The sequence below is a fragment of the Neoarius graeffei genome, chromosome 1 (assembly GCF_027579695.1).
Source record: "Neoarius graeffei isolate fNeoGra1 chromosome 1, fNeoGra1.pri, whole genome shotgun sequence".
Classification (NCBI taxonomy): Eukaryota; Metazoa; Chordata; class Actinopteri; order Siluriformes; family Ariidae; genus Neoarius; species Neoarius graeffei.
The window spans coordinates 24,792,432-24,818,486 of NC_083569.1; the positions used below are offsets into that span (position 1 = coordinate 24,792,432).

Sequence of the window (26,055 nt, forward strand, 5' to 3'; positions counted from 1 at the left end):
TGCCGCCAGTTACCCTTTCGTTCCCTTGCAGGCAATCGAACGTGAGCGGGACAGGCCATGTGCAGCCTGGTACCCTTTCGTTCCCTTGCAGGCAAGTGAACGTGAGCGGCACAGGCCAAGTGCAGCCAGGCACCCTTTCGTTCCCTTGCTGGCAAGCGAACGTGAGCAGCACACACCAAGGGTATCCAGGTAGTCTTTTGTTCCCTTGCAGGCAAGCGAACGTGAGCGGGACAGGCCAAGTGCAGCCAGGTACTCTTTCGTTCCCTTGCAGGCAAGCACCGTTGTTCTTGCCCAGGTCTTGAGTTGACCACGTGAGTTGGCAATGCACTTGGGTCACTGCTCAAATGCCTATATTCGGTGATCAAAAGAAGACCGCCACCCCGTTTCAGGCCGAGAGCACAGGGGCCCTGGCAAAACCCATCCACTGCCAGCCGGACTGATACGGGCAACACTCGACGGGCCCCAAATTTCACACCACACGTAGCCAGCAGCATTCAAACCTGCGCGGGGAAACCCCAACGGATTTCAAGTCCGTCGCCTTCACCACTCGGCCATGACTTCTGGAGGCGCTGAAATTCAAGTGCAACAAAAAATCATTTTGAGCACTTTTTTTCTTTTGCAAAGGCACACCAGTCAAAGCCTCCGTTCTCATGCCAAGCATGGGCCATGAGGCCCATCAACAACCCACTGCAGCAAATGTCAGAAGTGGGATTTGAACCCATGCCTCCAGAGGAGACTGCAACTTGAACACAGCACCTTAGACCACTCAGCCACCCTGACTTACCCTGACTTGCCATGCCTAGCATGAATCCGGCGTGGAACATTCTGAGGTCTCGTGCTGCTCTCACGCGTGGGCCATGCGCTTGGCTCACTATTGCAATACTCTGGGCAGTGCTTTTACAAGTTTGCAGAAAACATGGACTGTCCGGCAAATGTTTTACGACAGTGCTTTGACTCGACCTGTCCGGGAGAGAAGCCCTTTCTGTTTAGGACAGATACCTTGACTTGGAACCGCTCCCTCTTTTGCCAGACAAGCTCGGGTAAAAGCCGCCACAGAACAAGGCTCCGGCTGCCTTTCAACAAACCCAATTTCAGATGGCGTCGGCAGCACACTCAAAGCAGCGTGGGAGACGTCGAGCAGACGTCGAGGACATCGCTTTAACCAGGTGGCCACGACTGCACACGGGGCCTCGGGACAGCGTGGACAAATGTTAGGAGATGCTTCAGTGCACTTCGTTTCAAAACGCATACGCTTCAGGGAGGCAAAATCCTCAAGTTGGACGTGAACGAGTCTACGGCCTAGCCTCGTTGATTCACTGGATGTACAGCCATCTATAGGCAGCACTGCTAAATAAAGCCAGTCTTGTAAAATGAAACCCTAGAATGGACTGCAATGACCAGTTTTCACCCATCGTATGGCAAAGGGAATCTCAAACTTACTCGTAAGCATGCTAAATTACGTAGGGAAACATCAAGGCATCCGTTTCAACACCTTAAGATGCAAAACTGCATTTCGGCGTGGTATCAGCACACCATCCCGAACATCAGTAAACAGGTCGTAACAGACCTCAGGACGGAGATTGAAGAACGCATCTCCGCTGGATACCGCTAGCCGAACACTGCTCCTTAGTCCGCATGGGCACACACCAAAGCGAGACGCATCGTTGACCACATGCAGGTCTTGTGCTGACCACGTGAGTTGGCAATGCACTTGGGTCACTGCTCAAATGCCTATATTCGGTGATCAAAAGAAGACTGCCGCCCCGCACAAATGACAATGTCGATTATCTACACACGTCACGCCCACTTGCACAAATTGACAAAATGGGCATGATTGTCCATTTTAACATGATTTTAGTTTAAACTGAGTGCAATTTAAAATATCAACATCTGATATATGATTTCCTGGACAAAGAAAAACTGAAATAATTTTTGTAAAAATAATTATTTTAGTAAAACCCCCATTCAGAAAAAAATAATCAGAGACTGAACTGGAAAAGGAAAAAAACAAACCAATAACAGTGATGGGAGCACTAAAGATATGTAAGGAATGAGGGTAAAGGTGAGAAAATAAGAAGAGGTAATGAAAGGAAAAAATGTCAGGAGATACTTTTCTGGGGGCAAATTTGATCGGACATGAAACTTGAAGACAGAAGCCAAATACACGCAATGTAAGTGGTAAGATGGCAGCCAGATGGCTTCACTCATCTCAACAGCAGGGAATAGGCTATGAATGTTCCAGATTTTTACGGAGAGCTTAGAATCTGTGATGTCACAATTTGTCCTCAGAGTGCAAAATTTGGAGAGAGAAAGATGGTGCCGCACAGAAACGTTGTTCTTTTAAAATAAAATCTGTACATAGTATACAGATACAAATATGAATGAGTGAACACTCAAACATCTTGTATGGAGAGATAATATCAGTATAAAGGAGCTTACTTTTTGGGTTTTGTTTAGCTTTATTTCAAGGCATTTAAAAAAAATGTTTTAACCACTGAGGAATTTGTTTCTTTTACAAGCATGCGAGCACGGGCAGGAGAGGCAAAGTGCAGCGAGGTACCCTTTGTTTGTTTCTTTTTCAGGCAAGCAAACACAGGTGGGAGAGGCAAAGTGCAGCGAGGTACCCTTTGTTTCTTTCTTTTACAGGCGAGCAAACACGGGCAGGAGAGGCAAAGTGCAGTGAGGTTCTCTTTCCTTCTTTTACAAGCAAGTGAACATGGGCAGGACAGGCAAAGTGCAGTGAGGTTCTCTTTCTTTCTTTTACAAACAAGCCAACACGGGTGGGACAGGCAAAGTGCAGCGAAGTACCCTTTGTTTCTTTTACAGGCAAGTGAATGTGGGTGGGAGAGGCAAAGTGCAGAGAGGTATTCTTTATTTTACAGGCAAGCAAACACAGGTGGGAGAGGCAAAGTGCATTGAGGTACTCTTTCTTTCTTTTTTTGACAGGCAAGCGAACATGGGCAGGACAGGCAAAGTGCAGCGAGGTTCCCTTTGTTTTTCTTTTACAGGCAAGGTAATATGGGTGGAAGAGGCAAATTGCAGCAAGGTACTCTTTGTTCCTTTCTTTCACAAGCCAGCGAGCACGGGCGGGAGAGGCAAAGTGGCAAGGTATTCTTTCTTTTATAGGCAATCGAATGCGGGCGGGAAAGGCAAAGTGAAGCAAGGTACTTTGTTTCTTTTACAGGCAAGCAAACACAGGCAGGAGAGGCAAAGTGCAGCGAGGCACTTTTTGTTTCTTTTACAGGCAAGGGAATGCAGACGGGAGAGGCAAAGTGCAGCGAGGCTTTCTTTCTTTTGCAGGCAAAGAAATGCAGGCGGGAGAGGCAAAGTGCAGCGAGGTACTCTTTCTTTCTTTTACAGGCAAGCGAACTTGGGTGGGACAGGCAAAGTGCAGTGAGGTACTCTGATTCTTTTATAGGCAAGGGAATGTGGGCGGGAGAAGCAAAGTGAAGCAAGGTACTCTTTCTTTCTTTTACAGGCAAGCGAATGCAGGCAGGAGAGGCAAAGTTAAGCAAGGTACTGTTTCTTTCTTTTACAGGCAAGCGAATGCAGACGGGAGAGGCAAAGTGCAGTGAGGTAAATTTTCTTTCTTTTATAGGCAAGGGAATGCGGGTGGGAGAGGCAAAGTGAAGCAAGGTACTCTTTCTTTCTTTTACAGGCAAGCAAATGCAGGGAGGAGAGGCAAAGTGCACCCAGGTACTCTTTGTTTCTTTCTTTTACAGGCAAGCGAAGGCGGCTGGGAGAGGCACAGTGCCACAAGGTAATCTTTCTTTCTTTTACAGGCAATCAAATGCGAGCAGGAGAGGCAAAGTTAAGCAAGGTACTCTGTTTCTTTTACAGGCAAGCGAATGCAGGCAGGAGAGGCAAAGTGCACCCAGGTACTCCTTTGTTTCTTTCTTTTACAGGCAAGCGAAGGCGGCTGGGAGAGGCACAGTGCCACAAGGTAATCTTTCTTTCTTTTACAGGCAATCAAATGCGAGCAGGAGAGGCAAAGTTAAGCAAGGTACTCTGTTTCTTTTACAGGCAAGCGAATGCAGGTGGGAGAGGCAAAGTGCAGTGAGGTAATCTTTCTTTCTTTTATAGGCAAGGGAATGTGGGCGGGAGAGGCAAAGTGAAGCAAGGTACTCTTTCTTTTACAGGCAAGTGAATGCATGCGGGAGAGGCAAAGTGCAGTGAGGTAATCTTTTTGATTCTTTTACAGGCAAGCAAACATGGGTGGGACAGGCAAAGTGCAGCGAGGTACTCTCTTTCTTTTACAGGCCAGGGAATGAGGGTGGGAGAGGTAATGTGCAGGGAGGTACTCTTTGTTTCTTTCCTTTACAGGCAAGTGAACACAGGCGGGACAGGCAAAGTGCAGTGAGGTCCTCTTTCTTTCTTTTACAGGCACGTGGATGGGAGAGGCAATGTGCCGCAAGGTACTCTTGGATTCTTTCTTTTACAGGTGAAAAAATGCGGACCAGAGAGGCCAAACGCAGCGAGGTACTCTTTGTTTCTTTTTTTAACAGGCAAATGAATGCAGGCGGGAGAGGCAAAGTGCAGCGACGTACTCTTTGTTCATTCTTTTACAGCCAAGCGAATGCGGGAGGGAGAAGCAAAGTGCAGCGAGGTCCTCTTTGATTCTTTCTTTGACAGGTGAACAAATGCGGGCCGAAGAGGCCAAGTGCAGCGAGGTACTCTTTGTTCTTTCTTTTACAGGCAAGCGAATGTGGGTGGGACAGGCAAAGTGCAGCGAGGTAGTCTTTCTTTTACAGGCAAGTGAACGTGGGCGGGACAGGCAAAGAGCAGCGAGGTACTCTTTGATTCGTTCTTTTACAGGCAAACGAACGCGGGCAGGAGAGGCAAAGTGTAATGACGTACTCTTTGTTCTTTCTTTTACAGGCAAGTGAATGCGGGTGGGAGAGGCAAAGTGCAGCGACGTACTCTTTGTCCATTCTTTTACAGGCAAGTGAATGCGGGAGGGAGAAGCAAAGTGCAGCGAGGTCTTCTTTCTTTCACAGGCAAGGGAATGCGGGCGGGAGAGCCGAACTGCAGCAAGGTACTCTTTCTTTCTTTTACAGGCACGCGAATGTGGATGGGAGAGGCAATGTGCAGCGAGGTACTCTTTCTTTCTTTTACAGCAGGTGAATGCAGGTGGGAGAGGCAAAGTGAAGCAAGGTACTCTTTGATTCTTTCTTTTCCAGGCAAAAGAATGCGGGTGGGAGAGGCAAAGTGCAGTGAGGTACTCTTTGATTCTTTCTTTTACAGGCAAGCCAACATGCGTGGGATAGGCAAAGTGCAACAAGCTACTGTGTTTCTTTTACAGGCAAGCGAATGCGGGCGGGAGAGGCAAAGTGAAGCAAGGTACTCTTTCTTTTACAGGCAAGGGAATATGGGTGGGAGAGGCAAAGTGCAGCGAGGTATTCTTTCTTTTACAGGCAAGGGAATGCGGGCGGGAGAAGCATCGTGCAATAAGATACTCTGTTTCTTTTACAGGCAAGGGAATCACTAAAAGCTTGTCTGCCATTATTAGATCACAGCGATTTACAGGTCGGCGGTGCTGCACGCGTGACGACATTTCCGCCAGTCCGTTCTTTTGTTTCCACATGGACTCTATTCTATTCTCTGCAGTGGCGTGCGTTCTTGATACCGAGTCTTTTGAAAAAGACACAAAAGCTCTTCAAATTCATCCTCAATCATTGGCTTTTTGTATGAGGATGATATCGAACCGTTTGCCAAGGAGAAAGAAGTGGACAGATTTTTTTTTCCTAGCTTCCTTCTTAGAAATAATTTGGCTTGTTGGTCTAGGGGTATGATTTTGGGTGTGAGAGGTCCTGTGTTCAACTCCCGGATAAGCCCAGACTTTGTCTTAAATGGTGGATCTGTGCTGGGGTAACAGGGGTTTCACCTGGCTGCATCATTCTTTAAGTGCTAGTCTAATGAAAGTTACATCAGAAAATCCCTGGCTTGCTGTGTGTGATGTGCTCAAATACACTGTAAAGTTGGCGGATAAATGAAAATTGGTTTGAAATTTTTATTTATTTATTCATTTTTTGCATCTGAATTGAGGAATTTAAAAAGAAAATGGGAAGATTAAAAAGGGATAAAAGAGAAAGGACATTAGATACTGGATGCTTATTAATTTCCTTCTGCTTAACTCTGACAAAACTGAAGTACTTGTATTAGGACCACATGCAGCTAGAAGTAAGTTTTCTGATTCCACAGTAACTCTGGATGGCCTTTCTGTTTCTTCACGTGTAGCAGTAAAAGACCTCTGAGTGATTATTGACCCCAGTTTTTCATTCAAAACTCACATTGAGAAAGAAGAGGATGGAATTTTTTGTTTGCTTGTTTGTTGTTGAATAGTTTGGCTTGTTGGTCAAGAGGTATGATTCTTGCTTTGGGTGCAAGAGGTCCCTGGGTTCAACTCCTGGACAAGCCCAGGTTTTACCTTAAGTGGTCGATCTGGACTGGGGTAACAGGGATTTCACTTGGCTGAATTGTTCTTCAAGTGCTCATGTAATAAAAGTTACTTCAGAAAATGTTGTGTGTGATGTGCTCAAATACACTCTAAAGTTGCTGGATAAATAAAAAAATTAGTTTAAAAAAATGTTTTTTTGCATCTGAAAATCACTAAAAATCACTAAAAGCTCATCCGCCATTATTAGATCGCAGCGATTTACAGGTCAGCGGCGCTGCACGCATGATGTCATTTCCACCAGTCCATTCTTTTGTTTCCACAAGGGCTCTATCCTATTCTCTGCAGTAGTGTGCGTTCTTGATACCGAGTCTTTTGAAAAAGACACAAAAGCTCTTCAAATTTGTCCTCAATCTGTGGGTTTTTTTTTTTTTTTTGAGAATGATTTTGAACCTATAGCCATGGAGAAAGAGGCGGACTGATTTTTTTTATTATTATTTATGTATGTTTTAAATAATTTTATGGGTTGTTTGGCTGGTTGGTCTAGGGCAGGGGTGCGGAAAGTCCGGCCTCCGGGCTGTATACGGCCCGCGAGACTGTTTGATCTGGCCTGCAAGATGATTTCATAATTACTCTCACACACAAAAAGATAAAATATTTATATATATATATATATATATATATAAAATATATGCATGCGTGGGATTACAGCTGAGTTTGATACACGAGAGGAAATGCTATCTTTGCAAGCCATGCATGGCACTACCAAAGGTGAGGATTTGTTTGAGCAAGTTGTTTTGTCTATGAACAAATTCGAACTGCAGTTTGACAAGCTAAGTGGACCGGCTACAGATGGAGCCCCAGCCATGGTTGGCGCGCAGAAAGGATTGACTGTGTTGGTTAAAAAAGAAATGAGTCATCTCAGTCTGGATCCAAATGAGTTGGCTGTGTGCCACTGTATCATACACCAAGAGAGCCTGTGTACACATTCCCTGAAGCTCAATAATGTGATGACTACTGTTGTTTCCACCATCAACTTCATTAAAAGCAGAGGACTTAACAGTCGCCAGTTTAAAGAGCTACTGACTGAGCTTGAGTCAGAGTATGGAGACCTGGTTTACCATTGTGAGGTGTGGTCGCTGAGTCGTGCAGATATGCTTGCACGCTTCTACAACTTGAGGGAAGAAGTAAAGCAGTTCATGGAGATGAAGAGCAAACCAGTCGCAGAACTCAATGATAGCAAGTGGCTGTGTGATTTGGCCTTCATGGTGGACATTACCAAGTACCTCTCAGAACTGAATGTTAAGCTCCAAGGTCCCAACCAGCTTTTCAGCTCACTGTTTTCAAATGTGAAATCATTTGACGTTAAACTGAAGTTGTGGCAAGTGCAACTGGAAAGGGGAAACACTGTGCACTTTCCTACTTTGCAAGAACAAAAGCCTGCTGTGACATCTGAATATGCTGGGGAGTGTGCAAAACTACTCCAGGCCTTTGGAGAGAGGTTCCAGCTGATGAGAAGTTACAAGAAGGACCTGAACATATTTGCAACACCATTCAATGTGGAACCAGCTGATGTGCCTGACAACCTACAGCACGAAATCACTGAGCTGTAAAGCAACAATGAGCTCAAAGCTAGGTACAACAACCTTCCTCTGCTTTGCATCACTGTTTGGGACAGCCTACTGCTGTGAGCAGTTCTTCTCAGAACTGACCCTTGCAAAGAATCGGTTCCGCTCAAGACTGACTGACCCAAACCTGGAAAACCAGCTGCGAGTAGCATCGTCATCTCTACCATCTGACATCAGACGCCTCGCCAAAGAGAAACAGTTCCAGCCTTCACATTAGATCGGCCACATGTAATAATAAAACTTGGTAAAATATTATTATATTGTAGCATCTTCATTACATAAAATGCTCAAAGTGCTTTACATCAGGACATATAAAATCAATAAGAACACAAGACTAAAAACAGAGCATTAAAACAATAAGAGGTAGATAAAATTTAAAAAGAAAATGGGAAGATTAAAAAGGGATAAAAGAGAAAGTTACAACAATAAAGTTGCTTTATTTGAATAGCATGAAAGAAAGCTAAAATAAATGGGCTGCATCTTAAAATTTTCAGCAGAGGTTATGGGTTAAAACATTTAGTTTGGCCCCCACAGGATGTTATAAAACTCGAAATGGCCCTTGATAGGAAAAACGTTCCCCACCCCTGCCCTAGACCAACAGGCCAAAATAAAGTGTCAACGTTTGAGATGGTTGCATGAGATGTGTGGAGGAAAGCAGGTTCATGTTACTTTTGCTTTCTTCAGAAAATCTCTATGGCTTTACTGATTTTGCTCTGTTCAACCAGGGCTATAATTAAATTCTCTTTGCATGTGAGACAAATTCTGTAGCAAATGTTGTGATACCGAGGATAGTCGGATCAAGCTGTCTGCTATCATAATTAGCAAGAAATTGCTGAACTTACTCAAATTTCTTAATGAAAGGCTATCAAGGATGGAGAAATATTGACTAAAGCACAACAAACAATCATAATTTTGCAATTAATGTGACTGAATCACTTTTCCTGCACACAAGGAAATCAAGTGGCAAAGGTCCACTGAAAATTGTGTACTTACATGGTCCTAATTGGTTCTGTTAGAACCAGAAAAGGTTGGTAGTTTTATGAGCAACTTAGTTTTGGAGGTGAATCCGAACAAATTCCTGCCTGTTGTGCGCCACCTGCTCCTGCAGCTCCAGCACTGTAAAGTGAGAGTAAGTGTCTATTTACTGCCATTATTGAGCCTTCTGCCGAGCAAGTGAGCTTACAAAGGTCACAATTAGAAAGAGACACTGCTGCATCATAACTGTGAAAGCTGAACACCAAATCAGTTAAAAAAAAATAGCAAACTATGATTTGTACCATGTATTAACTTCCCGGGTTCCAGAAAACAGCTGGCGCAGTTGTTGCTCTTCTTTTTCACGAGTGACTTGGCTTGTGTATTCGTCCGCCTCTTTCTCTGTGGCTATAGGTTCTAAATCATTCTCAGACAACCAACCAAAGATTGAGGATGAATTTGAAGAGCTTTCATGTCTTTTTCAAAAGAATCGGTATCAAGAACGCACATCACTGCAGAGAATAGTATAGAGGCCGTGGGGACATAAAAGAAGGTATTGGCGCAAATGACATCACATGTCACAAAAAATCGACTCGATGGGTTTACCATTTTTTCTTAGGTATGGTGCTCCGCTGGGAGCTCCGCTATTATGGATATAATAATTGCATATTAATGATGTAATACTTTTATACCAATTTCGTACATGTGGTTTCAGGGATCTTTTTATGCACAAAGTTCCCCTGCATAATTAACTATGAAACAGCAGCCTACAAACATTACAAGAAGTCCAGATTTATGAATTTATATCTGAACTTGTATACTATTACCAAAAACAAGACTTGGTAAATCTTGCAAAATAGCCTCCAAATATAAACAAATACCACCTGACTATGTGCATTGATGGAGATTTGAGTGCAAAGTGCTTTGCAGAAATTGCATACCAAAGACACCTTCAGGTCCTCAATCTCATCCACAGTGATCTCACTGATCTTCAAACTGTCCATCTGGGGCCATTCTCACCAGCAGAAAGTGATCTTCAGGTGATGAGAAATCATGAGTAGTACTTGCTCACCTTCTGGTGTCAGTGTTCTCAATATCCCCTCTTTTATCTGGATCATCTTTCCACCTTCAAAATGTCCCTTACAGGCTCTAGTGAGGCTTGAACTCACAACCCCTGGTTTACTAGACCAGGGCTCTCACCACTGAGCTATGGAGCACATAGTGATGCTAGTCTGAGGGGGAGGTTTTGTTTCTGGAGCAGAACTTGAAAATTATGCATGGTATGGTCTTGAAAGTAAGTGTCCAATTGCCCGAGTAGTTTGCCATGATCGTATAGTGGTGAGTACTCTGCATTGTAGCTGTAGCAACCCCGGTTCGAGTCCGGGTCATGGCAAAGGAAATAAAAAGCTACCTGAAGAGGCAAAATTTTGGGTTTACTGTCATTAGTCATTTGCACTGTTTGAGTTGATTTGTTTTTATTTATTTATTTGTCTTCTGTTCAATACTGACACTTTTGCACAGTTTTTATCTTCATTCATCACAATTCTTGATTTTAGCACTATTAATGCACAGTCACATGTACAAAGTGCATATATAGCTATTTTTTATTGTTACATTTTTATCTGTATATTGCAAAGTCAACTTGTTCTTTTTTTTAATTCTATTTTATGTTGCACAGTGTGTCTTTTTCTTTTCACATATTTGATAACTTGCTGCTGCAACAAAAATTCCCAGCTTGGGAGCTATCTATCTATCTTTGTGATTACACAGCCTGATAATTACAATTCATTTTTTTATACCCCCACTCCAAAGAAGTGGGGATATACTGGTTTACCTCTGTCCGTTCGTCTGTATCTCCGTCCATCCGAAACACCCTTTTTCTCAGCAACCACAAATCATAGTCACTTAGTACCAAACTTCAGCTTGGTGTTCTATACTGTGTATACCGTTTTCAAGTCTGTCGCACATCGACTATCTGTTTACCGACTGAATGTCTTTATGAAATTTATAGGGTGGATTTAGACGCTATTTCAAGAAGCAAAATGCTATTTCAAAATGACGGTTTACCAGGATGCTATTTGAAATACCTGGGTTGAACACCGCTCTTTACTTACTTGTTTCAGGGTTAATTATTTGTTGAAGTCAACATTCATAATAAGTGTCCTATTCCTTCAATTGCTTGTATTCTGATATAAGCGAGAGTGAGGGTATATGTAAGTGAGTAGTAGTTCACAGTTGACATTGTTTTGTAATTCATTTATTCAAATTGTCATAAATATGTATCATGATTTATCATTGCAATATATCATTACATGCTGAGTAAATATTATCATAAATAATGTTACACATGCAAATATTCGTATAAAAGCACACCCATTTGATCTATATAGGCCTTTAAAAGCGGGTGACTGGGAATATCGTGTGCTGGATATTGGATATACATGTGTGGAGTGTAACGAGAGAAGAGCAGGGCTCACTGACTCCACAGCCACACTGGGGGCGATCCTCTCATCGATCTCCTTCAGCTTGTTAGCAAACAGCTGTCTGTCCTCTGTGGCAATGATGGACTCTACAGGTGTGCCCAAAACCTTCACACTGTACTGCTGCAGCATGCCAATCTGAAACAGCACCACTCCTCTCACAGGGTATCGTAGGTCGTAAGTTTAAGTATCCAGAACTAGACCTGCGGCTACAATCATCGACACCTTAATGATCTTTTGGCCATTGCAAAAGTAGAAGAGACTTTCAATACATAAATTGTGCATGAATAGTCACTCAAACTTACACTGGAAAAAAATAAGTTGATTCCCGATTACTTAGCATGTCAGATGATGTGACACCGTTCCACAGTTATCGACACCGTTCCACAATTATTGACATTGAGATGAGAATTATTTTTTTTAAATGGTAGGTGGAATTAAGTTAACAAAACAGTTTTTATTTAATTTTTTTATATAGACTTGTATTAAGTCCAAAATATGTTTTATATAAATATATCGAAGTCAGTGCTTAGGTAAATGAGGAAGTAATCCTAATGGTTGTAAACAAATGAACTGATAATGTTTAACCTGTGTCAGAAAATCTTTTTGTTCCACTTTCTACCCACTTTCTAAGTACTTTTGTACATTAAATTTTGTTAAATCACTCATTGTCGTTTGTATTAATTTTTGTAGGTTTGTAGTTTACCAATAAATGTCAACAGGCAATTGATATTATAACCACATGAAAATCCAGGTAAAAGGTCGCATGTCAGTTCTCGAACCAAAACTTTATATTTCTATATCTAAAAATATAAAATGTCTGATATTGTAATATATGGTAGATATTTACAACAAACTGCAAAAAAAATTCTAAATGGAATAGAAAAACCTGAATATTTCAAGCATGTAATTTATAATACATATACACACATATATATATATATATATATATATATATATATATATACACTAGGAATTTGATTTTGGTCTAATTCTATTTATTTCAATCAGATTCCAAATACTCTCTAAGCATTCCATTCTGTTATGAATCAGGAAAAAATTATGATAAATCACAGCACTTATATATTTTTTAAAGTACTTCATCTGCTTCAACAATGCTACACAAAGATCAATCCATAACAGTTGTAAATGTCACTTAATTCCACAAGGTGTCGATAATGGTGGACACCGGTGAAAGTGATCACGATGATCAACACCTCACATGACTTCTCAAACGCATGATAAGATACAAAATGCCGACTGTCAAATGAAAGAGTAAGAAACAAAGTAGGTTTCGACAAGGATATCATGAAATATCGGTGAATTTGAGAAGTAAAAACATGTCCATGATCTTTCCACCATACTTACATGCAATGATAGCATCCAGGTTTTCCTCAACTTGCTCATCGTGCTAAAAAAAAATTCCATCTCAGATAACGAGTCATCAGACGACAAGATCAAAGGGCGAGGGGTGTCTTCCGGTTGATTAATTAACCAATAAAAACTGTTGGAACTGAAACTCACCTTTGTAAAATTGTTTTCAATTGGTAAATCTGAAAAGGTGTCAGTAATTATGTACTGTTGATAATTGTAGCTCTCACTCTATATCTACACATGTAGAGATATAATTCAGAACAGGTCGCACCACAGTTGAGTGCCATTTGTCCGCCGATGGAGAACAGGATGCCATCCGGACTCTCAGCTTTGACCACCTCCGTCACCAATTGGGGTGTTATGGCCAAGAAGTAGACGGTGTCTGCCTGCTTGGTTCCCACATTGTTAGTCTGCACCGAGGCACTGGTCAGGTTCATCAGCACCGTCTTCAGGTTCTCCTCCTGCACACAGTGCAACAGGGTGGATATTTACTCTGTTCCAGTGCAACAGGTCTAATTAGCAACAGCTGCATTTCCTCCACAAACTCCATCATGGCAATAAAAGATCATACTAGAATCAAATCTAAAATTCTAATTCTCGCTAGTGTGCAAAGTCAGCTTAGACTGATATGCTCCTCTGATGAGCTCCGAAGGTTAGCTATCACAGATTCCTTTCACTTTGTTTGTCTTTATTTCTTGAATTGCTGACTGACCTCAGTATCTCCAACTCACATTTTTCAACAGGGTTGTCATATTCCCACCATCCACTATGAAATTCTAACTCTCGCTCAAGTGCAAAGTCAGCTGAGACAGCTAGTGGGATCGATGCCCGCATTCTCCAAAACACCCACTGTCCCCGTGCTCGCATTTTACAGAGAAAAACTTTCTTGTCATCTTGCAAACCAGCCGAATCATCTGCACTTTCAGCCAAGTCAAGATCAAATTTCTTTCGCCACATTCAAAGCAGCACATCTGTGAAAACAGCCACTATTTGGATTAAACCCACAACCTTGGCACTGTTTGCAACAATGACGAAATCAACTAACTGCACATTACTTTTATGCTGATATGCTCCTCTGATGAGCTCCGAAGGTTAGCTATCACAGATTCCTTTCACTTTGTTTGTCTTTATTTCTTGAATTGCTGACTGACCTCAGTATCTCCAACTCACATTTTTCAACAGGGTTGTCATATTCCCACCATCCACTATGAAATTCTAACTCTCGCTCGTGTGCAAAGTCAGCTGAGACAGCTAGTGGGATCGATGCCCGCATTCTCCAAAACACCCACTGTCCCCGTGCTCGCATTTTACAGAGAAAAACTTTCTTGTCATCTTGCAAACCAGCCGAATCATCTGCACTTTCAGCCAAGTCAAGATCAAATTTCTTTTGCCACATTCAAAGCAGCACATCTGTGAAAACAGCCACTATTTGGATTAAACCCACAACCTTGGCACTGTTTGCAACAATGACGAAATCAACTAACTGCACATTACTTTTATGCTGATATGCTCCTCTGATGAGCTCCGAAGGTGAGGTATTACAGATTCCTTTCAGTTTGCTTGGCTTTATTTCTTGAATTGCCCACTGACCTCAGTATCTCCAACTCACATTTTTCAACAGTCTTGTCATATTCCCACCATCCACTATAAAATTCTAACTCTCACTCGAGTGCAAAGTCAGCTGAGACAGCTTTTACAAACTGAAAATATGATGCTTACCTGCTTGTATTCTTAAAGCTGCTGGTGAAAAGCAAGCTGCTGTCCTGAAAAAGCACTTTTCACCACCTTCCACCCAACTGCTCTCATTGAACAATGAAGCAACAAATGCTTCCTGAGGCATGCCCCAAAAGTGTGAGAAGCATGCCAGGGACTCCATGTGAGGAGATTGGGTTGTTTTAGTGGCAAAACCCTTGAAGCTTACCACCTGGTATTCATGCAAATGGGAGTCAGAATACACTCCTCCAGAACAAAAGTCTGCTTCTGTGCAGTCGCACATGTGAAAATAAACAAACAACCAATGGAAACTCAGGCATGGTTGCAGAAAGCAATGAGCAGGCCAGGAAGGGCAGGTTGGGGAGCTTGCGGTTGTTAGTTGGACAAACCCTTAGCCACAACAGGGGAATTAGCTCAAGTGGTAGAGTACTTGCTTTGCATGTAAGAGGTAGTGGGATCGATGCCCACGTTCTCCAAAACACCTACTGCCCCTGTGCTTGCATTTTACAGAGAAAAACTTTCTTGTCATCTTGCAAACCAACCGAATCATCTGCACTTTCAGCCAAGTCAAGATCAAATTTCTTTCGCCACATTCAAAGCAGCGCATCTGTGAAAACAGCCACTATTTGGATTAAACCCACAACCTTGGCACTGTTTGCAACAATGGCCAAATCAACTAACTGCACGCTACTTTTCTGCTGATATGCTCCTCTGATGAGCTCCGAAGGTGAGCTATCACAGATTCCTTTCAGTTTGCTTGGCTTTCTTTCTTGAATTGCCCACTGACCTCAGTATCTCCAACTCACATTTTTCAACAGGCTTGTCATATTCCCACCATCCACTATGAAATTCTAACTCTCGCTCGAGTGCAAAGTCAGCTGAGACAGCTTTCACAAACTGAAAATATGATGCTTACCTGCTTGTATTCTTAAAGCTGCTATCCTGAAAAGGCACTTTTCACCACTTTCCACCCAACTGCTCTCATTGAACAATGAAGCAACAAATGCTTCCTGAGGCATGCCCCAAAAGTGTGAGAAGCATCCCAGGGACTCCATGTGAGGAGATTGGGTTGTTTTAGTGGCAAAACCCTTGAAGCTTACCACCTGGTATTCATGCAAATGGGAGTCAGAATACACTCCTCCAGAACAAAAGTCCACTTCTGTGCAGTCGCCCATGTGAAAATAAACAAACAACCAATGGAAACTCAGGCATGGTTCCAGAGAGCAACGAGCAGGCCAGGAAGGGCAGTGTTGGGGGGCTTGTGGTTGTTAGTTGGACAAACCCTTAAACACAGCAGGGGAATTAGCTCAAGTGGTAGAGCACTTGCTTTGCATGCAAGCAGTAGTGGGACCACTGCTCGCATTTTCCGAAACACCAACTGCTGCCTTGTTTGCATTTTACAGAGAAAAACTTTCTTGTCATTTTGCAAACCATCTGAATCATCTGCACTTTCAGCCAAGTCAAGATCAAATTTCTTTTGCCACATTCAAAGCAGCACATCTGTGAAAACAGCCACTGTTTGGATTAAACCCAAATATTTATCAAAGCTCCCCGGGCTCCACGGAGCCCAAATATCTATCATCCAGCTCCCCAGGCTCCCCCCCGCTGATTAAAGCTATCAGCGGGGGGGGGGGCCAGAGAGCTGGATGTGAGCTCCATGGAGCAACAGGTATCTGCTTTCCTGCAGTCCGAGGGAATTCACCTGGACTGCGATAACATTGAGGCTTGCCACCCGCTACCAAGGAGGAACACCAGCGACAAGCAGACCATCATCATGAGGTTTGTCAACAGGAAACATAAGACTGCACTATTAAAGCAAGCGTACAAGCTAAAGGGATCCAGGGTCTACATAAACGAGCATCTGACCAAACAAAATGCAGATATAGCCAGGAATGCACATGCCTTAAAGAAACAGAGGAAAATTCAGAATACTTGGATGACAAACTGCAGGGTGTTTATTAAGCTAAATGGTACACCTGAGGAGGCCAAAGTATTGGTTGTTAAAAATATCGAGGACCTGGAAAAGTATCAGTGACCATCATGAGCGGGACCATAAGCCACACATCTCAGAGGATTACGGAACAGGATTTACTGGAACTACAATCATTTGTGTACACTGATCACAAATCACAGGATTTGGAATATGATATAGACCGGGACAATAATTTCTTCTCTGCCATTAACAACAACTGCTGTTATTACACTGATGAACAGTTCAATCGGAGCATTAAAACTGATGGCAAACTCTCAATTATCCACTTCAATAGCAGAAGCATGTATGCAAATTTCAATCTCATCAAGGAATATCTACATCAGTTTTCGCATCTGTTCAGCATCGTAGCAATATCTGAAACTTGAATACATAACGTCAAAGGCACGGACTTTGAGCTGGAGGGCTATGAATTCAACTACATAAATAGACAAAACACGAGTGGAGAGGGCATGGCCATATTTGTGGATAGGGACTTGAAATTCAGTGTGATGGAAAGTATATCAACAGTAATTGACAACACACTGGAATGCATAACAGTTGAAATTTGCAGAGAGAAACATAAAAATGTAATTGTTAGTTGTATATATAGAGCTCCAGATTCTAGTATTGAGGTCTTCAATAACTGGATAGAGGAAATGTTTTCAAAAGTGAGTCACAAAACAGTTTTCATATGCGGAGACTTCAATATTCACCTGCTCAATCCAAATAAACACAAAATGACAGACAATTTTATCAACACAATGTACAGTATGGCCTTTTTCCCGAAAATTACTTGACCCAGCAGAATCACCTCACACGGAGCCACCCTCATTGACAATATATTCACTCACAGTTTTAATGACAATTTAGTAAGTGGACTATTGATAAATCATATCGGTGATCATTTACCAGTTTTCTCAGTTTATGAAACAAAATTTGGGAATAATAAATCAGAAAACACAAAACTTTTCAGACGACTTAGATCAGAGGAATCAATTAACACTTTTAGAAATGACTTGCTGGCACAAAATTGGGATGAAATATACCGACTAAAAGACATAAATAAAGCATATGAGGAATTCTTGAGGATATTTATATCATTATATAATAAAAATTGTCCAATTGTTCAATAAAGTAAAAAGTCAAACATACAGTATGTCCATGGATTACAAGGGGTTTACAAAATGCCTATAAAAAGAAAAATACATTGTATAGAGAGTTCATAAAGCAGAAAACTAAAGAGGCAGAGGATAGATATAAAAAAATATAAAAATAAATTAACTAATATTATAAGGGCTGCTAAGAAAGAATATTATAAGAAATTATTAAACGATAACAGAAATAATCTCAAAGTAATTTGGAGCACTTTGAACAGTATTATAAAAAATGGGTCAAGATCTTTAAATTATCTAAAGTACTTTCTTAATAATGACAAAGATGAATATAATATGGATGTGGTAATTAATAGTTTCAACCATTACTTTGTAAACGTAGGACCAAGGTTAGCAGAACAAATCCCGGGTCCAGGAACATCTGTTGAAAATCTGAGCAATTTGATAGATAAAAAAATATTTTTAATGCTCCTTACAGTAGTGGAAGAAAAAAAGCTGCTTTCATTTACAGAACATATCAGATTAATAATAAATAACACGCTTGCGCTTAACCCAAAGGCCGAAAAGCAATAATTTACTGCAGTCAATGGTTTTAAATATACCACTTCTACATATTAAAATCCAGAAAGGCAAACACAGCTAGACTCCTCCTCCAACAGCTGGATCCTTTTGAAGAGAGACATCGCCTTGTAGAGTGTATGTGGGGATGCTTCCATGCAAAAAGATAAATAGTTCTAACACTTGATAACCAAAAATATTCAGCTCTGCCAGAGCAAAGCCTACAAAAATACGTTCAACTCGTTAACATTTCTCTCCCATACCGCCCACACCCAATTCTACACTGTTGTTGAGCATGGAGAAAACCAGAAAATAGGGAAAAAGTTAGGGCAGACAAAACAAAGATTTTTTTCTTTCTCTTTTAAAATAAGGTAACCATTCCTAAATCTACTATAATACCACACGAGAGCATAGAATAAAAGGACCAAACTACTATTTTTATTCTCTACTCTAAAAAACCCATTTATCAAATAAGAAAAAATAAACTTTTTCTAGAACAAAGATAGAGGTACTACAACATCAGGTTAGTACATGAAGCCGAAAGAGCAAACCCCTATCCCAACTCCTTGTTCCAAAAAAAATCTGCTTGATATAACGCTCTTGTTAAGAGAACAAATCAGATATCAAATTGATTAGAATAAATATTACACTCGAAACTGGTTAAAATGCGGAAAAATGATAAACTACTTCAGTGAATAGCTTTAAATATACCACTTCCACATATTAAAATCCAGAAAGGTAAACACAGCTAGATTCCGCCCCTAACAGCTGGATCCTTTTGAAGAGAGACATCGGCTTTTGAGGCGTGTAGGAGATGCTTTTATGCAAAAAGATCAATAGTTCTAATATTTGTTGACTAAAAACGTTCAACTCCGCCAGAGCAAAGCCGACAAAAACATACTGAACTCATTAACATTTCTCTCCATGGAAATCTTTAGTAAAAGGCGAAAGATTTATGCGTCAATGAAGAGAAACCTGAGCTGCACTTAACACTGGATCAGGTTAGTGACACTGGATTGGAGGTGCAGAAAGCTGGTAGAGGGTAAGGTGGCCTGGGCCAATCTCTTACACCTTTACAGCTTTCTTAACCATTGCACACAGGCAGAGAAATGTCTGACCAACGAGCTTTTTTGAAAGAAAGATCGATCGATCAATCGATAGATAGATAGATAGATAGATAGATAGATAGATAAGCAGGGTGGGGGTGTTGAATTTTGAAAAGGAACAGTTGAGTGCTGTGTGATCTGTCCAATATCACGGATGTAGGCCTATAAATTAAATATGAAAACATCAGCTGGAGTTTGATTATTGACAGGAACGCTGTTGACCCCAGCAGTAAGTGCTTTCCATACCACATTTTTTATTGATAAATGAGAGTTATTGCATCATCCTCGTTAGTATAGTGGGCAGTATCTCCGCCTGTCACGCGGAAGACCGGGGTTTGATTCCCTGACGGGGAGGCTTTAAAAACAACTAGTGCAGCAGGGGTATGGAGTGGTTCACACTGTCGCCTCACAGCAAGACGGTTCTGGGTTTGAGCCCAGCGGCTGGCGGGGGCCTGTTTGTGTGTTCTCCCTGTGTCAGCTCTGGTTAACCCCACAGTTCAAAGACATGTACTGTAGTTGGGTGGAAGTGCCCTTGAGCGTGTATATATGAATAATCATGTTTTGTGTCAATTAAATCTTATTAATAGTAACAGATCTAGATAAGTCCAGTGACTATAGACCATACTTTAATATGCCTAAAGTCAATGTTAATGTCAATTATGACTATTATAAATTGCCAATGGTAGACCCTCTGATGATGTTCTAATAATATTCTATTTCTAAGTCTAGTAAAAGTCAGACAAAAAAAAAGTTTTCTGTGTTTTTAGCTTTTAGGTAAATATCAGAAAATTGAGTTAGCTAATTTAATGGATGCCCGCTAACCTATCTTTGCGCATGGAGCGTTAGCAAACCTCCCTCGTGATAGTGAGAACTGGCAGCCTGGACTTTTCCATTGGCTCGCACGCTCGACCCCCAATCCAATGTTACTTTGGTCGGCCAAAGTTATGAGGTTGCTGTGGGGTACTAAGACTAGACTAAATAACAAAATTAAATGATTCAGACATCCCTAGTCTCCCAGACGCTCTGGGAGTCTCCCCAGGAGCATGTAGACAGAGACACGAAAGGCAGGAGAAACTTGATCTAAGTCTTATTTGGAAAGTTGTAAATTAAATTGTAATGTGGTGCAAGGACAACAAACTCCATCTGAACGTGGAGAAGACGAAGGAGATTGTTATGGACTCCAGGAGAGAGCACACCCAGCATGCTCCACTATCTATCGACGGTGCTGCAGTGGAGAGGGTGAGCAGCACCAAGTTTCTGGGTGTGCACATCTCTGAAGACCTGTCCTGGAACAACAACACCGCATCACTGGCCAAAAAAGCCCAACAATGTCTGGACTTCCTCCGCAAACTGAGGAGAGCAAGAGTCCCGGCCCCCATCATGCACATATTCTAAAGAGGCACCATCGAGAACATCCTGACCAGCTGCATCACCGTGTGGTACGGCGCCTGCACCGTGTCCTGCTGCAAGACTCTGCAGTGCATCGTGAGAGCAGCTGAGAGGATCACTGGTGTCTCTCTCCCTTCTCTTATGGATATATATAACTCCCGCCTCACCCTCAAAGCCATCAGGATTGCAGGTGACCCCACCCACCCATCTCACAGCCTCTTCAGCCTGCTACCGTCGGGGAGGAGACTGCGGAGTCTCTGGGCCAAAACCAGCATGCTCAAGAGCAGTTTCTTTCACCAGGCAGTCAAGAGGCTCAGCTCCCCCCCCGCCACAGATTCTGCTCGCACACCCCCCTTCAGCATCTGATATGTCATCCTCACAGTCCCCCCGCCCAACACACACACATACATCTCATCGTTCATTAACACACTGAACTCAGGGACCGCACATCTCACTTTACCTCGCCCATTTGCACTATTCCGCACTACCTCACCTTAACAGCTGCTAGTTTGTTTATACTGCTTATTTCATGTTTACCTGCTATACCTCAAGTGCCCTTGACTGTTTGGTTATTTGTACCAATTTATATGTGTGTGTATGAGTGTTTAGTCTAGTTCATATCTTGAGTGTTTATACTGTTTATATTGTCTGTTTGAGTGTTTAGTCTGTCTTGTTCTTATCTAGTGTTTATACTGTTTATTTATACTGTTTATACTGTTTGAGTGTTTAGTCTATGTCTAGTTCCTATCTAGAGTGTTTATACTGTTTATATTGTTTGTTTTTTTCAATTATTCTATTTTTATTTATTGCATTGCCAGTTTGCACCGTGGGTCAGAGAGGACTGATATTTCATCTGTGCTGTATGTCGAGCATGTATAGCATATTTGACAATAAAGTTGACTTGACTTGACTTGACTAATGACTGGCTATTGCTGATATGTGGTTTGATATGACATGTAAGTAAGTTTAGCAAACAATTGATTTGATTGATGTAGATTTATGGTGTGAAATGTAAAGAACTATTGTTAATATGTGAATTGATGGTGTGAGATGTAAACAAGTAATGCAAATAATAGTGTAGATTGATGAGATGTAAATAACTATTGCTAATATGTGAATTGGTGGTGTATATTGTGAATAAGTTTTACAAATTACAGTGTAGATTGATGGTGAAACATAGGCTTAATAAGTTAGCAATATGTTCACTGATGTGAGATATAAATAAGTAGGCCATAAGTTGATAAAATATGTATTAAACCAATGGTGTGATAAATAAAAATGTTTTGAGAGATATTGACCACTGTGAGTGTAAGGGCTCCTCCTCCTTACAAAAGGCAATTAAACCACTGTCTGAACCAATGGGTTTTTGATCAAAATGCTCCGAACGGATCAAACTTTGGTGCACGAACCAGAAGGGAACCCGTTCCCTGTTGGTGGGAAAGGGCTACGTGTAGGTCGGTGCAAAGTCTTGTCGGGTCCATATCTTGTCTGACCAGTAGAGGGAGCGCACATGAAATCACCACCAGTGTCTTGTGATAACTTGGAAGGGGGGGGCCAAAAATTATGCAAAACCCTGCTCGGATGCTTTGCCTGCCCTCATGGAGCAGCCTACACCCTTGCAGGGTTACATCTCAGCCAGGTAAAGAATCTTATATTTACTTGGCAGGGGCAATACCATGATCAAAAAGGTGGTTTGCACAAAGTGAGGCCCAGCCATTGCACTCAGGCTGTGCAAACTTTCTCAAATGCAGAAACCTCAACTGCATAATTTCTGATAGTGGGGGACTGTGTTCGTGCTCTCCTCTTTTGTATAAATCTGTTGGAATCAAAGATAGAGCTGTTTGTCTTTTTGAAGTTTTTCTTTTTTTTGGTGTTCAGGCGTTTTATATCAAGAGCTACTGGCTGCTTGAAGTTTTTGAGGAGCAAGGAGGGCTGTGCTCTTAAGGTTAATGTGTGGAAAAAATCTCTCTGGTTCTGTGTATTGCTGGGTTTCTGAACACTAGGAAACAGGTTTTGTTCAGGCTTTTTTTTATCCTCAGTACCCAGCTAGCGTTTCCACGAGTTTTGAGCAGGAAATGGTTATTGAGGATGCACTGTGGATGGAGGGAATTTCACTGGGGTTGTGCAGATCTTTGTGAATTTCTCAAATGCAGGAATATCAACTGTATCATTTCTGAAAGTGGGGGAATGCGTTCCTGCTCTCTCCTCTTTTCCATAACCCTGACAGAGTCAAAAATAGAGCTGGTGGCTTATCTATCTATCTTTATTCGTCACATGCACACTTCAAGCACAGTGAAATTCATCCTCTGCATTTAACCCATCTGAAGCAGTGAACAAACACACACACACACACACACACACACACACACCCAGAGCAGTGGGCAGCCCAGAGCGCCCGGGGAGCAGTCAGGGGTTCGGTACTTTGCTCAAGGGCACCCCAGCCCAAGGCCGCCCAACTTCAACCTAACTGCATGTCTTTGGACTGTGGGGGAAACCGGAGCACCCAGAGGAAACCCACGCAGACACAGGGAGAACATGCAAACTCCACAAAGAAAGGCCCCCGCTGGCCGCCGGGGTCAAACCCAGAACCTTCTTGCCGTGAGGCGACTGTGCTAACCACTACACCACCGTGCTGCCTATTTATTTATTTCCTTCCTTCCTTCTTTCCCCTCCCCTGACGTTGTGTGCTGGAGTGCAGGTTGCACAATGTGTTTGAAGTCTTATGAAGACAAGAGGGCTGAGGCACCAAAACGCAGCATGTGGAGAAAATGTAGCTGGCTCCGCATGTTGCTGTTATTTTCACTCTGCTTGCACGGATTTCCGACCACCAGGGAACGTGTTCTTGAACGGGTTTAGGTCAGGCTTCTGGGAACCTTGGCATGAGCAAGGGTCTCCATGAGTTTTCAGCAGAAATTTGTCATCAAGAATGCGTCATCGACAGAAGGCATTGCACAGTGCACAGCAGAAGTAAACAGTAGTCCAGAGATGGTGGATCACATTGCTTGCCTGCAAGCTTTGTTCTGTTATTTCTTCCCTGGTGGTCAGAAAGCTGTGCGAGCAGAACGAAAACACCAGCAACATGCGGAGCCAGGTAAATTTTCTTAACACGCTGCGCTTTGGTCCCTAAGCCTCCTTGTCTTCATAAGATTTGCAGAAATAGCAGATATTTGCTTTCTTCTGTAGTGGCTGCCACGTTCGCTTAACACGAGAACGGTCCCCGATTCGAAACTGGGCAGAATCGGTGCTCATTTTTTTGAACTTGGCGGCGAACAAATGTCAAGCTGTGATCTCTGCTCCGTCCGTGCCTTTTGGAACAGTCCCAAACCGAGACGCTGAAAAAGCTTTGCGTGTTTTCTGCTGTGCAGTGGTTTCCCCTTTCACCTGACAAGCGAATAGACGCTCCTGAGAAACCTGGCAGAGCCATACTTTGCCTTTTGAGCTCTGCTTCCCTTAACGTCCAGTTATCTCATCTCATTATCTCTAGCTGCGTTATCCTTCTACAGGGTCACAGGCAACCTGGAGCCTATCCCAGCTGACTATGGGCGAAAGCCGGGGTACACCCTGGACAAGTTGCCAGGTCATCACAGGGCTGACACATAGACACAGACAACCATTCACACTCACATTCACACCTACGGTCAATTAAGAGTCACCAGTTAACCTAAACTGCATGTCTTTGGACTGTGGGGGAAAACGGAGCACCCGGAGGAAACCAACGCGGACACGGGGAGAACATGCAAACTCCGCACAGAAAGGCCCTTGCCGGCACTTCCAGTTATCGTCTTGCTAAAATCAGGTACACTCGACACAGCCAGAAAGACAGACCCTTAACGTGACCGGATTGCTTTCTGTAGCTTAGTGGTTGTCATGTTCTCCTAGGTGCAGACGACCGTCGGGACAAAACCTCGGTTGCACGGTTTCCCTGCCTCTCTGGTTTTCCATCAAGCTCTGTGACGGCTGCTTTATAAACAAAATAGGGCACGATCTGCATTTCTGTTGACTGTGGAAGCATGGACATTGCAATTCATCATGGGGAGGTGGTGTTCTCAATTGCCACTTCATTGCTCATTTATGGAGTGAGGTCAGGTCAACAGGGCTGCACACAGCATCAGACCGCTGCAAAGTGGCATTGACTCTGGAATGCTTCATCATGTCTCAACGAGTATTTGCCGGCCAACATTCAGACACATTTGCTTATTGACTCTCAAACCGTGACTGTGCAGTCCTCTGTTTGTGGAAAACATGCAAAGAAGCAGCTTGCCGCCAACGAAAGACAAGCACGCCTTGAAGCACACCCAGGTTTGCGCAAACCGATGCCATTCGACTGCATACAATGCGAGCGGAAAGCAGAAGGAGCGGCCTTCAGTCACCTCCTTGGCAAGGCAGTGACAAGCAACCGATCCGTTGCTGCCATTTCCTCCAGGGTGCCTGGCCACGCTCTCTGCCTTTCATCAGAGAAACGAAGCGTTAAAGGGCGTGCGTTGGCCGGGAATCAAACCCGGGTCAACTGCTTGGAAGGCAGCTATGCTAGCCACTATACCACCAATGCTGCGTGCCTGGCCTGGGGACAGATGCCTATGTGCCATTGCTTCTGAACTTGAGGCCCAGGCAACAGCTTCTCTGTCCAAGCGCTGAGGTTTCTGTAGTGTAGTGGTTATCATGTTCGTCTCACACACGAGAGGTCCCTGGTTTGAAACTGGGCAGAAACAGCGGTGGGTGGGTTTGTTTATTTATTTATTTATTTATTTTTTGAGTGACTGCTGAGCTGTGATCTCTGCTCTGACCGTGCCAACTACGGAAGTGTTTGCTTTTCACCAGCCAAGGTATGGACACTGTTAGAACCTGTGTCTGTCTCAGTTCAGATGCGTTGACGTAAGAGCGCTCTGGAGCAGGGTTGAAACAAACCACACGAGTTAAATCAATCTGGTTTATTCAGGCACTGCTCAGTGATACACACAGAGAGCAGGGTTTATATACATCAGAAGCTTGCGTGACAAGATAAGTAAGGGGCTCGGGGGCACAAGGTCAACTCGCCAGATAAGGAGTCGTTTTTATTATACATGAAAGAGCAGACCATACACCCCCTAGAACAGGAGGAACCAGGAATGTGGTTTCAGCGAAACTAGAAGGTACAGAGAAAATAAAAGAGTATGTTCTCGCGATTATGCACGTTTACCAGGGTGTGAAAGGGTCATAAGTTCAGTACAGCTATGCACGAGAACACACATACAATCTTACAATCCCCTCTTTTATACTTTGTTTACAGAGTATAACTACAGTTTAGACTCTAATGTATTGGCAGACATAGGGGTGTAACCAGAGTGCGCAACCATCATATTGTAGATCCTATCCATACA

General features: G+C 42.7%; 1 protein-coding gene, 6 non-coding genes and 2 pseudogenes across 7 annotated transcripts; 2 read left to right on the top strand and 7 right to left on the bottom strand.

Annotated features, from left to right (window-relative positions):
* Positions 1 to 479: 479 nt before the first annotated feature.
* Positions 480 to 561, bottom strand: trnas-uga (transfer RNA serine (anticodon UGA)). Its single transcript has one exon. It is a non-coding gene; the product is annotated as a tRNA-Ser (tRNA).
* A 136-nt stretch (positions 562 to 697) lies between these two features.
* Positions 698 to 780, bottom strand: trnal-caa (transfer RNA leucine (anticodon CAA)). The gene has a single exon. It is a non-coding gene; the product is annotated as a tRNA-Leu (tRNA).
* Positions 781 to 8,954: 8,174 nt separating this feature from the next.
* Positions 8,955 to 15,924, bottom strand: LOC132884326 (carbamoyl-phosphate synthase [ammonia], mitochondrial-like). The gene is made up of 4 exons (XM_060918160.1): positions 15,844 to 15,924; positions 13,120 to 13,309; positions 11,472 to 11,629; positions 8,955 to 8,963 (listed from the first exon to the last, which is right to left on the bottom strand). Exons 1-4 carry the CDS (start codon positions 15,922 to 15,924, stop codon positions 8,955 to 8,957), a joined length of 438 nt encoding a protein of 145 aa, XP_060774143.1.
* On the bottom strand, positions 10,139 to 10,211 carry trnat-agu (transfer RNA threonine (anticodon AGU)). The gene has a single exon. It is a non-coding gene; the product is annotated as a tRNA-Thr (tRNA).
* A 2,780-nt stretch (positions 15,925 to 18,704) lies between the features above and the next one.
* On the bottom strand, positions 18,705 to 18,883 carry LOC132898788 (U2 spliceosomal RNA; annotated as a pseudogene).
* A 188-nt stretch (positions 18,884 to 19,071) lies between these two features.
* LOC132895886 (U5 spliceosomal RNA) lies at positions 19,072 to 19,186 on the bottom strand. Its single transcript, XR_009655873.1, has one exon. It is a non-coding gene; the product is annotated as a U5 spliceosomal RNA (small nuclear RNA).
* A 3,163-nt stretch (positions 19,187 to 22,349) lies between these two features.
* Positions 22,350 to 22,504, top strand: LOC132896942 (U1 spliceosomal RNA; annotated as a pseudogene).
* A 2,671-nt stretch (positions 22,505 to 25,175) lies between these two features.
* Positions 25,176 to 25,247, bottom strand: trnag-ucc (transfer RNA glycine (anticodon UCC)). Its single transcript has one exon. It is a non-coding gene; the product is annotated as a tRNA-Gly (tRNA).
* Positions 25,248 to 25,334: 87 nt separating this feature from the next.
* trnav-cac (transfer RNA valine (anticodon CAC)) lies at positions 25,335 to 25,407 on the top strand. Its single transcript has one exon. It is a non-coding gene; the product is annotated as a tRNA-Val (tRNA).
* Positions 25,408 to 26,055: the final 648 nt, after the last annotated feature.

Excerpts from the sequence above, each read along its gene's own strand:
- LOC132884326 (XM_060918160.1), bottom strand. The coding sequence starts at position 15,924 with ATGCGAGCAGTGGTCCCACTACTGCTTGCATGCAAAGCAAGTGCTCTA. Across the intron at positions 13,310-15,843 it reads TTCCCCTGCTGTGTTTAAGG|GAGGAGAACCTGAAGACGGT; the intron begins GTTTGTCCAACT and ends CACTGTGTGCAG. Across the intron at positions 11,630-13,119 it reads ACAAATGGCACTCAACTGTG|GAGTGGTGCTGTTTCAGATT; the intron begins GTGCGACCTGTT and ends ACCCTGTGAGAG.